The sequence below is a fragment of the Anolis carolinensis genome, chromosome 4 (genome assembly GCF_035594765.1).
Source record: "Anolis carolinensis isolate JA03-04 chromosome 4, rAnoCar3.1.pri, whole genome shotgun sequence".
NCBI lineage: Eukaryota > Metazoa > Chordata > Lepidosauria > Squamata > Dactyloidae > Anolis > Anolis carolinensis.
The window spans coordinates 156226370-156243784 of record NC_085844.1 but is presented as its reverse complement, the minus strand read 5'-3'; the positions used below and the strand labels follow the sequence as shown (position 1 = coordinate 156243784).

Below are 17415 nucleotides of genomic sequence, written 5' to 3'. Positions count from 1 at the left end.
AGCAAGAAATAGACTCAGGCGTCATCACAGGAGGGGGGGAAAGCAGGCGACAACATATTATTTCCATCGTCTTCTATAGCGTTCTATCTGGAACGAAGATGGAGAATTTACTCACCCCCATCACACAGGATACATCTTGGCCCATTTCTAGTTGAACCATGCATGTTGTTCTTCATCATACAAATATCCACCTTTAGATTTTTTGTTGTAACTGCACAATTTCATACCTTTGAAATTTTGCAATTGCACAATTTTGAACACCCCCCCCCCCCCCCGTGATGTGGACATTCCCGGATGACAGAAAAGAAGGAGGTGGTTGTTGTCTCCTCCCAGTCCATCGTCCATGGAGTGCACATGTCACAGATTTCTTTCCTTTAAAAAAAAAGTGCCATTGCAGAATTCAAATACTTGAAATTGCACCATAATAGAAACAAAATAAATAAGGAGGAAATCATTATTTACCAGTCCTTCCCTGTGTCCAGTGAATGGGGGAAGAAAGAGCATTAAGAGACATGAAACGACCACCCACATGCATGCCCATATTGAAAATTAGAAAACAGGCTGAAAACAAGCAAATAAACCATTTCCCATCCTACAGAAAAATACCAATTTCTAAGCATTTCTAATAGGGAGAGAAGTGGGGTTAATTCTAGCCCGTCTTTAAAATCTACCAGTTTCTACACACTGCAGAGACAGTTCCACAGGCAACCCACAGAATGGGTTGTGTGTCATTTGATGGAATCCATGGGATTTCGTCTTCGAAGTGTGTAGAAACGGAGACCATCCTCCATGTGATGAGGTCTTCAGTTAGAGCAAGTGCAAACTGTTCCCTGAATATGGTATGACTTGGCTCCATCAATTTCCTACCTCAATTTTGAGTACTTGTGCCTTCCATCTTGGAATGCTAAATACTATTTTTATTTTATTTTTTTGCTTTTTCTTAGCTCAATAGAATGGGCACTGTGTTTGAAAACAGAGCTGGAGTTTCTGTACAACTTGCGACCTGCTCACCTGACTGGTAATATTTCTTTAAAATTTATTACAAAGTCCTTATACAGACATCATACTCACTTGGCAATAAACTCACCAATGTTAGCCTAGTAATTGTGCATTTGTATATTATCTCACCAACCCTTTTTGTGGTATGTTTACTTTTGTGGTCTGTTTACTTTGCACTGAAAATGATAACATCTGCACATGGCACTTGCACGAAAAAGTAACAACAGTTTCTTTTGTGTCACACAAGGATATCACTTTCATACCAGTTCAACTGCCTTGGTTCTATCCTATAGAATCTGGAACTTTTTAATTTCATTAGGTATTTAGAATTGTTCACCAGAGAAATGTAGTGGTTACCAAACTATATATCTCAAAGATCCATATAATTTGGTGTTGGCAGTTACTAGACATATAGTTCTATGATGGGATTACAATGGATCAATTTCAATTGGTGAGTACTGTTGATGTGGACAAGCTGCTGGGGTAAATAAGGAGGACAACCTACTTTCTTGATCCCTGTCCCTCTTGGCCGGTCATCCAGGGAGGAGATGCTATTAAATCTCACATACAACAAATTGTCAATGTATCTCACAGGGAAGGGTATTTTCCATCTTGTTTAAAAGTAGAGGTAGTAAGACTACTCCTGAAAAAGCTTTCCCTGGATCCCCAGGGCCTTACTAACTACAGACCAGTGCCTAACCTTCCTTTTTGGGCAAGGTGATTGAGAAGGCAGTTGCTCTCCACTTCCAGGCAGTCTTGGATGACACACACTTCCTTGACCCATTTCAAACCGGCTTCAGAGCACTATATGGAGTTGAGACTGCTATGGTCGCCTTAGTGGATGATCTCCTTCTAAACACTGACAAGGGATGTGTATCCCTGCTGGTGCTTTTAGATCACTCAGTGGCTTTCGATACCATTCACCATGGTATCCTTCTGGAATGCCTGGGGGTTTGGGAATTGGAGGCACTGTTCTGCAGTGGTTCCGGTCATACCTCTCAGGCAGGTTCCAGATGTTGGCGCTTGGGCATAGCTGCTCCTCAAAAATGGAGTTGTTCAGTGGTATCCCACAAGATACCATTCTATTCCCAATGCCTTTTAACATTTACATGAAACAGCTGGAAGGGATCATTTGGAGGCATGGGGCAGGGTGCTGTCAATACATTGATGATACCCAAATATGGTATATTTCTCCATGCCTTCCAAAACATGGAGCTAAAGACAGTGTGTCTCCTCTGAATGAATGCCTGAAGGAGGTAATGGGCTGATACCTAATTCATATATAGCAGATATATAGCAGAAAAAGAAAACTCCTTTTTATTTGTTGTTGTTGTTTTGATTACAACAGAGAGGAAAACAAAGTTGTCCACTACCAGAACAAAAATTAAAATGGGCCATCTTGCAAATGTCCATCAGGAAAATATTTCATAAAAGAATAAAATAGGTCATAGAAATGAATACTAGTATATCCTCCTTAAGGAAAGCTTCTTTGCTACCTAGCTTTCAAGCTAGCCATGTAGTCCTTACCATTTCGTCATTTTCTGCAGCACAATCTATTTTTGGGATCTTCGAGCACATAGACCTACTGGCCAATCTTCATCTGAGAAGAAAAAGGATGAGAAAATTCTTGCACCTTTACCTGATGTACCTCTTACATTTAAACATCTAGACCTTGTCTGGAGGCCTCTCCTTAAGGTATGGGTTGCAAGGAATTTGGGAAGAGCAGTGAAGATGTGTTGGTGACTGTTCTACCCTCATGCAAGCTGCTTGTATGGAAGGTGTCTGGCTTCATAGGAAACAGATCAGAAAATATACAGACGATCAGTAAACAAGTTATTGTAAATAGAGGCAAAGTCCTTGAAAGAGAGGCAAAGTCCTGGCCAAACTGAGACTTTTGGCTATTTATCTTCTCTTGTCTCTTTTCTAGTTGTCGCTTTTCTTGTTATCTGTGTGTCTCAGAAATAACTCCACTGCTTGACTTAAAATGACTCTGAACTTGAGATGCTATTTGTGATCATGTCCAGTCTTCCTTATTTTCACCTTCCAACTGTAAAATGGTTAATTCCCAAAGGAACGAAAGGATCTAGTAAAGGCTCTGCCCTTGGGAGGAATCTTAAAGTGGTAGGGAAGGGGTGATTTCAGGGAAATGGGCTATCTACATTGCACCCCCACACACACACACACGTACACACATAATAACTATACATAACATACTAATCCCCTGTAACTAAAAAGGGACTTAAATAGGGGGAAACAGTGAGGGTCTTTGCAGAGGCACAATAGTGACATTAGTCTACAACAGTGGCTCTCAGCTTTTCATATCCTGTTCCACACCACTCACAGTCTCAAATTTATGATTCTCACCATGACAGAAGCAAAAGCTTGCTTTTTCTGAGAGGGCAATGCTGTGTTTGGTGGTCCCTAGGTAGACTTGTCCACAGCTGCATGGTATGCAGTAGACTCTTGCAGAGGTGAGAGGATCCCTCTTGTCCTTTGCTGAACATAGCATTTGTTGGATTTTCTTAGTGGCTCTATAGTTAGTTTGTAGGTTGTGTTTCTTCATCAGCTTCCCTATGTGGTCAGTGGTTCCCTTGATGTATGGTAAGAACACTTTTCCTCTGGGTGGATCTTTGTCTTTACTCTTGTGGGCTGTTCTTGGCCTTGCAGCTCTTCTGATGTCTGTGGTGGAGTCTCCATTGGGCTGTAGAGCCCAGAGGAAAAGTGTTCTTACCATACATCAAGGGAACTGCCTGGAAAACTCACAGCAACCCAGTGATTCTGGCCATGAAAAAAAAGATAAAACAGCAAATAACTGATTTTTAAAAGTTATTGCCTTCCCAACAAGGAAAGGTCATGTAAACTTCATCCTACAATCCAATACATAGTTAAAGTATATGCCAAAGTTTGACACACTAACACTAATTCTATATATCAATGGTATTGGATCCTAATGCAGGAGCTCATCATTTTTGCCTTCATAGTGTTTTAAATCCTAACAAATAATGAGATCTGCAATGTGAGCAATGTGTTGTTAGGAGTTGGCATAAACAACACTTCTGGCTTCATTTTCAGTATCTGTTCCTTTCTGTGCGCCTTTTAAAAAGATGTATCTGCATAATTGTTTTTCATGGACAATTATTTCTATGTGCTCTGTATATTCTTACCAGGTAACCCTGGCCAAGACAGATACAGGTGCAGAATACAGTCCAACAAAAATTAGCCTCAAAGAAGAACATTATCACACTAAAATTCAAGGTAATTTGTTTTTACATTTCATGTTTTTTTTTTTCAAATTGCATAGGCAGAACAAGGTAGTTAAACATTCTTTTACTAACCTTATATTTTCTAACACACTTTGGTGAGCAAAGGGAAATGTTTGATTATGCAGCTTTGGCATAGCAGTAATTGTGTCCACTTTATTTTGAAGATAAAACACAGCCACAGGTCAAACCGGAGACAACAACAGAAAAGCTGCCCTATAGTGAGATACAGCCCACATCAATGAAACCTCTTAAGCTATTAGAAAATATTACCAGCAGCTTTTTCGTTGGGACTGAAGTAAGTTATTTTTTGAAGAAAAAATACTGTTAATGACAAGAAAGGTTGGGAGAATGTAGGATAATATATCTCTTTGAACAAATACTTAATGAACTGTTTAATAAATTCTTCACCTGAATCATGGGTGGATATTGTAAATACGGGTTTCATGTGTTGTTGAAGGCTTTCTTGGCCGGGATCACAGGGTGGTTGTATATTTTCCGGGCTGTATGGCCATGTTCCAGAAGTATTCTCTCCTGACATTTCGCCCACATCTATGGCAGACATCCTCAGAGGTTGTGGGGATGCCTGCCATAGATGTGGGTGAAACATCAGAAGAGAATACTTCTGGAACATGGCCATACATCCTGGAAAACATACAACAACCCAATATAGGTTTCGATTACCACTCTTTGTAGTTCTCTTCAGAACTGTAAGGTTACTGCAATCTCCGAGTTACAAACATTCAACTTACATCCTACTCATAGTTAAGAAAAGGAAGTGAGAGAAATCTACCTCTCAGAAGGGAAATTCACTCCTTGAAATAGTTATCATGGGGAAAATATGTCTCCCCTGAAGTTTTATCACCAATCCTTGTTTCTACAACATGCTACATTTTTCAAAATCCAATTATCACAGGGACAGAAAGTAAGGTGAAATCTTCTGAACAGGGGCACGGACAGCAAAATAAACACCACAGGAGTGTTAACCCTTTCTTATACTATCTAAAGCTTGCATATATACATGGATGGAGTTACACTTAATAAAAGGCCTGGTCCAACTTACAAACAAATTTAACTTAAGAACAAACCTACATAATCTTGTTTGTAGCATGTGGACTGCCTATACACCAATTTCAAGCATTTAAATCCAAACAGGTACATTTATTGGTAAGCATATAGAGATAGATCACTAGTCATATGCAATTTAGCAAAGAAATGAAAAAATACACATATTTTAAATGTGTGTTGGTAGAGGTTTACTGAGATGATTCTCAGAAGGTTACTTAGAATCAGCATCCAATAACTTGCATTAGGTCACTATAGTAGTTTGATGTAGTTATGTAGTTTAACTGCCATAGTTCCATTGTATAGAATCCTGGAATGTGTAATTTGGCGAGTTATCTAGAATTCTCTAGAGAGCTTTCCCTTGAACTGCAACTCTACATCTCTCTGGCAGATGCTACCAAGTACCTCATGTAATTACAAATCTCAAAGTACTGAAGAATGTAGCCATGGGATTATCAAGTGTTATAACTGTACACTATAGATACACAGAAGTATAATGCACAACAGTTTACCTTGGTAGATCTCTTTTGGTTTCTTATTAATAGAGATCTCAGGTCATATTTCCCACTTTGTTTGTGTGAGAAGCAACTTGAAAAACTGCAAGTCGCTTCTGGTGTGAGAGAATTGACCATCTGCAAGGACATTGCCCAGGGAATGCCTGGATGTTTGATGTTCTGCCATCCTTGTGGGAGGCTTCTCTCATGTCCCCGCATGGGGAGCTGGAGCTGACAGAGGGAGGTCACCCGCTCTCCCCAGATTGGAACTGCCGACCTATTGGTCAGCAGTCCTGCCAGCACAAGAGTTTAACCCAGCACAAGAGCCACCGGGTTATGTAGGGACTTTGTCTATGACTTCATCAGGACAGTTGAGTGTTGGGAACTTCATTGAGAGTTTGAAAAAGTTACTGTTTGGGCTGCAGCTTCCAGAATGCCCAGCCAGCATGGTCACTGCCTTTTCAGATTTATACTCTAAGACAGTGTACGCTTCAAAATGAAGTTCAGACCTGAAGGTTCATGTTGAGATTGTCTTAGATGAAAAGATCTCTTTGTGTTGGCAGCATTCCCATCAAGTTGGTAGAACAAAGGGACGCCTTATGTTTTCTCCATATTTTCTCCCAGTTTTAAAAAAGCAAAGCAAAAAATGACAGAAATTGTTCCTTTGCCTAAGTTTATCTCTCTTGACCATAAACACAAAGTGTCCAAGCCAAAACTTTGTTTTAAAAAATCACATCATAAAGTGCCTTTAAACCATCCCAACAGTTTTACTCCATAGTCAAGTTTTCAGTTCAAATACACCTAATAATATGAAAGCAATGCAGGAAACAAGTTCTGATTTGCAAAGATTTTTAAAACTTCAAAAGGGATCAAATGTTGACTTTAAAATGTGTGCAGTGTTTCATTTAACCTGCAGTCTATATTTATTTCTCTCTTGCTCAATCTTTCTTTCTTTCTTTGGTGATCTTACAGGACGGTGAAATTCTTTGTTCAGACTGGAAGATGGAAAGAGATGGAGATTCAGGAAGACTGCTTAGTATGTTTTATCTTTCTCAACACAAAGATTGCTGGGAGACCAGAGTAGTGATCTTTTCATAGGCAAAGACTAAGATTTAACATGCCTCACAGACACTGTGTTATGGAAGGCTTTCATAAAAGGAATCACTGGGTTGCTGTGAGTTTTCCGGGCCATACAGCCCAGCAAACAATCACAGATACTCATGTTCTTCAACGATTGCATACAATAACATTTTGAACCGGTGCTAAAAATGACTTGGCTGAACTTAGCAAAATTGCAAGTATGGAGTTGGAAGTCAGCATGCATGACCAGGCAAGAATCAACTCTTAAAAGTAAGGTGTTTTGGAAATGGCTTGAACTCCCATTTATTTATTTATTATTATTTATTTACGCTATTTCTATCCCATCTTTCTCCAAGGGGACTCAAGGCAGCGTTACATATTGGCAGCTATTCGATGCCATCAGAACAATACAAAATTTAAAAAGACATTTAAAATGGGATTATAAAAAACAATTAAAACAAATTAGAAACATTTAAAACCAACATTCCCAAAAGCCCATATCAGTCTGGCCAGGGGTAAGAGACGATGCGGCATGACAGTGCAGGATGATGGAAGTTATTCCTGAGCAACTGAAGGAAGACAGAATCCCCAGAGACTCCTTACAAATATCAACACTTGAGACCATGCACAGGAAGAATGTAAAAACCATCAGCCTTAACAAAGAAAAACTGCTTTAAGTCTATGACTATTACTATTGTAATCAGTAAAAGGAAATTATCAATACATCTTTCATGATTAGACATATGCAAGACTGTTTTTTTCCTCTTTCTTACTGAAAGGGAAGGGGGCTGAGAGCTCTTCAGATAGGCTGAAGGAGTAATTCACTACACATGGGTTAACCCCTCATGCTAACCTGATTGAGATAGGAAAGAAAAATAATTCTAGATTGCTCCTTCAGCCTTCCTAGAATGGCCATTTACAGTGAATATCAACCTTTCATTTCAAACTGTCCTTTTTATAGGTTGCGGGTAGGGAATTCCCATCTTGGTTGAATTAAATATTTTCCTTCTTCTTTTCATAAGGCCAGAAGCCAAGCAACGTGCATATCATCCATGATGGACTTGTGCACACTGTACAGAGGTCCCCGTTTTTCAAAGACATAATTCTCACAGTTGGAGGCTGGAATTTTGCAATCTGGAAAGAAGGCGTTACGGTACATTGTTCTGGAATAGTGGTATCTCTAGGAGAGTGCATTGGGGGGGGGGGTGTGCAAACCACACTGAGTGACACTGAAATGACTGTCTATACATTTTTTGTATAATGTTTTAGTATAGTGGTTTTCAACCTGTGAGTCCCCAGGTGTTTTGGCCTACAACTCCCAGTAATCTCAGCCTGTTTAGCAGCTGTTAGGATTTCTAGGAGTTGAAGGCCAATCTGCGGACCCACAGGTTGAGAACTACTGTTTTAGTAGAAATGTAATATTTTTATGAAAAAGTCCCTATAGTTAAATATAACCACAAAATTAGGTTGCCAAACTTTTTGAACTATAAGAACAACTCTTCATCACAGAATCATAGAATCATAGAATAGTAGAGTTGGAAGAGACCTCATGGGCCATTCAGTCCAGCCCCCTGCCAAGAATCAGAAAATCGCATTCAAAGCTTTTAAGCCTTTGCTTAAAAGCCTCCAAAGAAAGAGCCTCCACCACAGTCCGGGGCAGAGAGTTCCACTGCTGAACAGCTCTCACACTGAGGAAGTTCTTACTGATGTTCAGGTGGAATCTCCTTTCCTGTAGTTTGAAGCCATTGTTCCATGTCCTAGTCTGTTCAGAAGAACACTGATTTATTTAACTATTACCCTTAAGTGGAATCAGATCAATTATTCTGTTATTTAGCTCTTTATATGTTTGTGGCTTTTTGATTTTGCATTGAACAACAAGAATTCCAACATATTAAGGGAGTGTATAGTTTTGTATTTCCTAATATCAGTAAGAATTTTTATATATACTTCCCTGTGCTGAACCCGTGGACAATCAGAATATATCATTTCTGTTCTGCTGGATCATGGTTCACAAAAAAATCGAAAAGAAAATATGCCCCACTGTGGTTGAGCCACAAAGTACCTTGGTAATGAAAAGTGATAATTTGTAAAGTTTTGTTTGTTCCTGTGGTTTGTTCAGGAAGAGGGTCTGACCCATCTATCCTTCCTCCTTTGTTAGCCCTGGTTTACTGCTGCAATGCATACAACTCCCTTTTGTTACAGAGTTCTTGACTGTAAAATGAACTGAGGATGGAAAGCAAGCAGGCTCCTCATCTCAGTATCTAGGTTTTTATCTGTTATTCCACACATCCTTAGCATGGTGTGTTGATGTTAATTGCCACACAGTTGGCTTTGATTTATGGAAGAGATTCCCAAACTTTGGTCCTCCTAGATTCTCTGACCATTAGCGAAATTGGCTGTTTTGAAATCCTAAATATGTGAAAGATCTGAGTTTGGGAATTACTGACTTACAGTATCCTATGAATGAAAGACCTCCAGGACATTCTGTTATCAACAAGCTGGCTATAGTCTGCACGCATGCAGCTGTGGCTTCCTTGATTGAATCCGCCTGCTTCTATTACGATGTTCCTGTTTTCCTACTGCCTTGAATTTTCCCAAGTATTCATTTTGAAATGATGGGTAAGTGTTCATATTCTAGAATATCAGAACACATGTTGGTGTGTTAAGTGATATTAAGTGAACAATTTCTATGTATATTCATTTTTTTTACTTTGATTTTGTGTTTTGGATTAAGAGTGGACCACTGCTTGAGTCAAGCTGCACAGCCAAGAGATACACTGCTGGGCACTGGTCCTTATCAAGACCAGGCGTTTTTTTCATTGGAAGAGAGGATGGAAATGTTGACATTTGGGACCTCCTGGAGAAAACTCATGAGCCATCTCAGACCCAAAATGTCTGCATCACAGTGATTACTTACATCAAGCCCTGGTTTTACTCTTGTATGTCTGGATCATATTTTATTTTGCTTCTCTGATTGTAACTTTGCAATGGATTTGTCTTTAGTGCATGAAGGCTGTTATCCTGTTAGTTTTTTTTTTTATGTCAGGAGCAACTTGAGAAACAGATGTGAGAAAATTGGCCGTCTGTAAGGATGTTGCCCAGGGGATGCCCAGATGTTTGATGTTTTATCATCCTTTTGGGAGGCTTCTCTCATGTCCCCATATGGGGAGCTGGAACTGACAGAGGAAGCTCATCTGCACTCTCCCCAGATTTGAAGCAGCAATCTTCAGGTCAGCAACCCAACCTTCAGGTCAGCAGTCCTGCTGGCACAAGGATTTAACCCATTGTGCCACCGGGGGCTGCATCCTGTTAGTGGCATGCACAGAGATGTAAGTCAGCCTTCATGCCTATGCATGTCTCTCTTTGGTCAATGTAGGGTTGGTTTTCCCTTCCTCTAACTTCCCACTAACCAGTGCTCCCCTCTGGACTCCCAACCCAGCCATTCTGCTCTTGGTGCAAAGCAGTGAGTGACTGAAGGAGTATCTTGCTTTATCCCTAAAGCCAGATAAAAAATGATTACATCATCCACTGAAACATCCAGAGGACTCCAGTGAAATTCAGTGAAGGATGTAACCATTCTACGTGTGGTTACAGGTTCATAACCAAATGTGTCTCCAGTGCCCCAACACCTTCGCCAGGTGCAGAAGAGCCATAGGTTGCAATAACTCTATGGTAGATCTAGGGATCCGCTGATTGACCAGCACAATATTGTTCCATGTGCAGGACTACTATGCTACACTGGACCATATAGAATTGTAGCCAAAAGGAGAAACAATATACATCAGTGCCAAATTCTTAGACTGGGCATATTAGCTTCATGACCTGTATTTGAAAATCATGGTTGCTTGTGTTAGGATTCTAGTTCAATGGGCTTTAAGCAAGAGATGCTTAAGGACAGCAAATCGGGGTGGGAAGGATGCCATGTGTACTTGAAAAGCTTTAGTTGATAAGAAATAGGTCCAAGAATGTAGTCTTAAAGTGAACATTTTATGATCTATTTGTTAATTTCCACATTTAATAATAATAATAATAATAATAATAATAATAATAATAATAATAATAATAACAACAACAACAACAACTTTATTTTTATACCCTGCCTCCATCTCCCCGAAGGGATTCAGGGCGGCTTACATGGGGCTTACATTTACTGGCCTCAAATATTTAGCACCATTGTTGTTGTTTTATGATTGTCTGTAATGTTATCTTCTGTCGTTTCTTACAGCAAAGCAACACTTTCTCGCTGTATCGGATGACTTTGGTACTCTACACATTTTAGAAATTTCTTGGACATTAAGCCATCCTTCCAGCAATGAGGTTTGTAACCTGTTCCACAAGGTCTTGGTGGTGTTGGAGTCGGGGAGCATGGAAAGGACGGGGCTTTGGGGCATTTCAGGTTGTAGTTTGCATGGCCATCTTGTGGCAGTCTATTGGATAGCAAAGAAGTGGCACATTTTTGGACAACAGATACAAGGTATAAAAGTTCCCAGCAATTTTCAGCAACTGGAAAGAATGGCTTGTAGTAGGAACAGATGAAGGACTATTTTGGGATACACAGTTATGTGTTGGAAGGAAAGCATGGCCTAAAGCAGGCATGGGCAAACTTCGGCCAATAGGCTGTTAGGAATTGTAGGAGTTGAAATCCAAAACACTCGGAGGGCCAAAGTTTGCCCATGCCTGGTCAAACCACTGTTTGTCCCCTGAACAAATTCCCAGCATCTGCAGTTGTGGGAGAACCACACACAAGTGCTTCCAGATAATTATTTTGTATCACATCAAATTGTCTAAAATTTAGTCTGTAACATTTGCCATTTTTAATCTTCTCCTTTCCTACTCCACCTTTTTTTCTTTCTACATGATATCTCTTAAGGAAGTACAAACTGAATAGCAGCAGAATGGTTTTTGGATGGTAGTAGTGGAAAGTGTCCATCAGGAAGCACCCAAAATCTTTTATTTAGCAATAAATTTATTCATTCATTCTTATTGCATTTGATTTAGAGCCCTGTCCTGCAAACTGTTTTTTGAAGGGAGGGGGTTCAATATTGACTGAGAAGAAGGGGGTAGAACTATGCTTGGGAGTCATCCACCTGCCGTTTTGCACCTGAGGTGAATGTATTGCACAGGAAGATATAATACACTTCTGTATGCAGTGCCACCAAAAAGTAAATACTTGAGCATAACTGGGAGTTACATCGCCTACAAGATTCCAGCCATAAGCCTCCCAGATGGATTGCATGGAGGCAATGTTGTTTCTGTTGCTATATATTTAGTAAGCCTGTCATAATGTAAGTTACTCTGGGAACCTCAGCGTTCCAGCGTTCTTTATTACTTTGAGAGAGAAGTCAACCACCTGACGTTTCGTGAGCAGCGGAAAGAATTCAGAGAGCAAGAAAGAGTGGCCCTGGAGCATGAAAAAACATTGAGGAAAATGGTAAGATATTATTAAGAGACCAAAAACAATGTTGTTAAAAGCTAATACTCTTAAGATGTTGAATCCATGACTATTGGTCCAGTATGGTCTCAATTCTTGATTTGACAAACAACACTTTTTATCATGTCAGAAGCAACTTGAGAACATATTGCAAGTCACTTTTGGTGTGAGAGAGTTGGCCATCTACAGAGAGGTTGCCCAGGGGACGCTTGAATGTGTTAGCTGGGAGGCTTTTCTCATGTCCCCACAAGCTAGAGCTGACAGATGGGAGCTCACCCCATCTTGCAAATTTGAACTGGCAACCTTCAGGTTAGCAACCCAACCTTCAGATCAACAGTTTAGCTGGCACAAGAGTTTACTGTAACCCATTCTGCACAAACAACGCTGTCCTAGGGCCTGTTCATATGGCTGTTAGTTCACAGCTTTCTCCCAACCAAGGATTTATAGCATTTGGGTGGCATTCAAAGCCAATTAGTTGCTTGTTTCTCAGCACATGGCTTCCTATAATAAGACATATTTTCATGGAACATCTTTGATTCTTCTTCTTATTGGTATTTTTCAAAATGTAATGTCTGCTCCACTTTCTTAGAACTAGGAAAGCACAGGAATCACCCACTTGTTGTGGAAAACTGGAATATTTGGATTTTTGAGTGGGTGTCAGGAGTACTCTCACCATATGGCTGGTGTATACAGGGTGTTTGAAAAAGAACTCCCTATTCACAATTTAATTTAAATGGTGAATAGGGAGTTCTTTTTCAAACACTCTGTATATCTGCAATTATTTCCAGAAGATGAAGTGATGTGGCAAAAATAAAAATAACTCACCCAAAAATCTAATGCTAGGTAAAAGTTGGCTCTGAATTCAAAACAAGAACCTACAGTTTTCTGATATGTTTTGTAGACACCAAACAGATACTACATCGAAACCCAACAACCTGTGAACATATACCATATTTTTAAGAGAACTCTCCTTATACACTGTCATGCACTGTTCTGACCATGCAGGAAATTTTATCTAGTTCTCAAGGATGGCAATAATTATTTAAAAAGCTATCAAGGACTCTGGGATTAGAGGCAGAGAAAGCAAATAGAGCATATTTGGCCCGGGGCTGTGGCGCAGACGGGAGAGCAATGACTCACTGACCAGGAGGTCATAAGTTCGAGGCCCGCTCGGAGCTATGTTTGTTTGTCTTTGTCCTGTGTTTAAAAGGCATTGAATGTTTGCCTAATATGTGTAATGTGATACGCCCTGAGTCCCCTTCGGGGTGAGAAGGGCGGAATATAAATGATGTAAATAAATAAATAAATATTTAGCCATTGGTCCTTAGTTCATGGAAGTTTTGGTTCCCAATTCCACTCACACCTACAAATTTCTGTTGAGATAATATTGTAGATTGCATTTGATTTTTCTTGTTTAAATAACTTCAAAGAATAATGGTCTAAATACTGGCAATCTTTGAAGGCCCCAGTCCTCCAACATTTAACAGGACATATGTGGCCAAGGAACACCCAAGGATGGTCAAGATGGCAAAGGTTATTACAGAGGGTGAATATAAGCTAGGAGAGCGTGCATCAGTTTGCTTTTGCCTGAGCCTCCTCTCCCTTCTGAGCTAATTGGGAGTACAATATTATGCATTTAAAGCTCCATTTTGCAGCAATGGAAGTAAGTAAGGTAAAAGGTAAAGGTAAAGATTTCCCCCTGACATTAAGTCTAGTCGTGTCCAACTCTGCAGGTTGATGATCATCTTCATTTCTAAGCAAAAGAGCCAGCATTGTTCTTAGACACCTCCAAGGTCATGTGGCTGGCATGACTGCATGGAGCACCGTTACCTTCCCGCCAGAGTGGTACCTATTGATGTACTCACATTTGCATGTTTTCAAATTGCTGGGTTGGCAGAAGCTGGGGCTAACAGTGGGAGCTCACACTACTCCCCGAATTTGAATTGCCAACCTTTCGGTCAGCAAGTTCAGCAGCTCAGCAGTTTAATCCACTGCACCACCAGGGGCTCCACAATCGAACTAAACTTTTCCAGCTGCATTTAAAATGTCAATTCTCTCACTTTTCCAATTTGTCAATGGAAGTAAACCGGAGACAAATTGGAAAAGTGAGAGAAGAGAGAAGTTTAAAAGCAGCCGAAAAAGCGGAGTAACAGAAGATTAATCAGGATTCTCCCAAATCAAATCAGAACAGTTGGAAGGTATCTTTTCCCACATTAGTAATAGCAGTGAAGGATGATGCTGATGATGCTGATGATGCTGATGATGCTGATGATGATGATTTATTTCTTACCCGCCTCTCCTTGTGGTTAAAGACAGGTTACAACATCGCTAAAAACACGCAATCACTACAAAACACACACATAAAAATGTATTTATACAAAATACATATTAAAATACACTGCACAAAGTTTAAATATAAGACACAAGTTTAAAATTCATGAATAAAACTAGCTGGGTAGCTAGAAAGGATGAATCTGCTTTACTTCTAAAATGTTGGTGGGTGTTTTAGAAGCAGAGTTCTGTCCAGGGACATAAGATTCTTCCTTCAATGTTCTTGCCTATAACATTGAGTACTTTTCCTTTACTTGCAGAAACCACCTGGTGGTCAAAGATCGAGAGAATTAATGGAAGAAAAGACCAATCAAGACTATACTGATTATTTGGAACTAGAAAAGTCTGTTCTTGCACGACTTGGAACACTGAAGGGACCAGATAAACATAGCCTATCAAGAATTGGTTAAATGTATGACTAACTCTTCTTGTATTCAGTCTTCCACAATATATTTAGCATTACTGTGATCCATAGACAAGTGAAGGGGACAGTCATTTGAAATACTGGTTTAGGAATCTACAAGGAGACAATACTCACTGCCCAAAAAGCAACTGCTCTTCCCCCTTGTTAGCAGTTTTACATTGTTCCACATTGGGGATGGCCTAAAATCTCAAATAAAAGAGGGAGCTGTATGTTGTTCTTCATTACTTTGCAACAGGTGCTATAAATGTATATGTAGGAAATAGTTAATGTGTTATTCAGTTGTGTATTCATAATAAAAGCAAACCATTTTACATTGTGATTGAGTAGTTATTTAATACAAATAGCACATAGACTCATCTTTATATAGTCACACCTATAAAGTAAAGCTAGGAAAGAAAAGGATTTTCTAGATGTCCAAAATTGATATTAAGCATTGGTTTTTGCCCAGACTTGTGAGGGGTTTGTGTGCACTGAGTGTTTGCCTTGAGCACTAAGTTCAAGAACTGCTCAGCAGCTTCCTATTTGGTGAATATAATCTATTGTAGTACTTTTTTTTATGTCAGGAGTTACTTGAGGAACTGCAAGTCGCTTCTGGTGTGAGAGAATTGGCTGTCTGCAAGGATATTGCCCAGGGAACGTCCAGATATTTGATGTTTATCATCTTGTGGAAGGCATCTTGGCCACATCATGAGAAGACAAGAAAGCTTGGAAAAGATCACGATGTTGGGGAAAATGGAAGGAAAAGGGAAGAGAGGCCGACCAAGGGCAAGATGGATGGACGGTATCCTTGAAGTGACTGGCTTGACCTTGAAGGAACTGGGGGCGGCAATGGCCGACAGGGAGCTCTGGCGTGGACTGGTCCATGAGGTCACAAAGCGTTGGAGACAACTATGCGACTGAGCAGCAGCAGCAGGAAGGCTTCTGTCATGTCCCCGCCTGGGATTGGGAAGCTAGAGCTGACAGACAAGAGCTCACCCTACTCCTCAGATTTGAACCACTGACCTTTTGGTCAGCTGTCCTGCTGGCACAAGTGTTTAACCCATTGCGCCACTGGAGGCTCCTAGTACTTTGGATATTGGACTAGGACTCTGGCCTAAATCTCTACTTGGTCATGGAAGCCTATTAAGTGACCTTGAGCAACTCACAGTCTTTCAGTCTTAGAAGAAAACAAAGGCAGGCCCACCTCTGAAAAAACCTTACCAAGATAATACCAAAATAGGTCCACAATAGTGTTGCTATGCACTGGAAATGTCTTGGAGGCACACAACAATAACTCTCTCCAGTTAGCTTGACTATACTTTCTTCCATAACGCCATCTACAGTCATGAGTTACATTTATTAGTAGGGAGGAAAGAATGAATGTCTGAGACCAATGTTACTTTAGTGCCATAGCAATGTTAATACAGTAGAGTCTCGCTTATTTATTTATTTATTTATTTACAACATTTATATCCCGCCCTTCTCACCCGAAGGGACTCAGGGCGGCGTACAAATTGGCAACAATTCAATGCCTGCACATAATTAAAACAGCAATGAAAATCCAATAAAACAATTAAACAATAGAAAAATATAAAACATATGATTAAAATCCATTCCTCCAAAATCCTCGTGCTGTAGCCGTAAATCAGTCCAGGGTCGTCTTTTATCATTTAATCTTTGAAAGCCTGGGCACATAGCCATGTTTTCAGGGCTTTTCTAAAACTCAGAAGGGTTGGGGCGTGCCGTATTTCTCTGGGGAGGGTGTTCCACAGCCGGGGAGCCACCACCGAGAAGGCCCTGTCCCTCGTCCCCACCAGCCGTGCCTGTGAGGCAGGCGGGACCGAGAGCAGGGCCTCTCCAGATGACCTTAGGGATCTTCCTGGCTCATAGGAGGAGATACGTTCGGACAAGTAGATTGGGCCAGAACCGTTTAGGGCTTTATAGGTCAAGACCAGCACTTTGAATTGGGCTCGGTAGCATATCGGCAGCCAGTGGAGCTGGCTTAACAAGGGGGTGGTATGCTCCCTGTAAGCTGCCCCAGTTATTAATCTGGCTGCCGCCCGTTGTACTAGTTGGAGCTTCCGGGCCGTCTTCAAAGGCAACCCCACGTAGAGAGCGTTGCAGTAGTCCAAACGAGCTGTAACCAGAGCGTGGACCACCGTGGCCAAGTCAGACCTCCCAAGGAACGGGCGCAGCTGACGCACAAGTCTTAGTTGTGCGAAGGCTCCCCTGGCCACCGCCGAGACCTGGGGCTCCAGGCTCAGCGATGAGTCCAGGAGGACCCCCAGACTGCGAACCTGTGTCTTCAGGGGGAGTGCGACCCCGTCCAGCACAGGCTGTAACCCTATTCCC

At 40.7% G+C, this 17415-nt stretch overlaps 1 protein-coding gene across 1 annotated transcript in view; it reads left to right on the top strand.

The window, feature by feature from the left end:
- The window catches only part of dnai3 (dynein axonemal intermediate chain 3), a 52521-nt gene extending 37126 nt beyond the window's left edge, over positions 1-15395 (top strand). The window contains exons 14-23 of the mRNA XM_003223068.4: positions 945-1018; positions 2547-2694; positions 4167-4254; positions 4427-4557; positions 6791-6854; positions 7921-8051; positions 9633-9837; positions 11124-11215; positions 12207-12329; positions 14921-15395. Of these exons, the coding sequence (XP_003223116.1) occupies positions 945-1018; positions 2547-2694; positions 4167-4254; positions 4427-4557; positions 6791-6854; positions 7921-8051; positions 9633-9837; positions 11124-11215; positions 12207-12329; positions 14921-15070 (1206 nt within the window). The 3' untranslated portion in view covers positions 15071-15395. The remainder of the gene's footprint in view (positions 1-944; positions 1019-2546; positions 2695-4166; positions 4255-4426; positions 4558-6790; positions 6855-7920; positions 8052-9632; positions 9838-11123; positions 11216-12206; positions 12330-14920) is intronic.
- The last annotated feature ends 2020 nt before the right edge of the window (positions 15396-17415 follow it).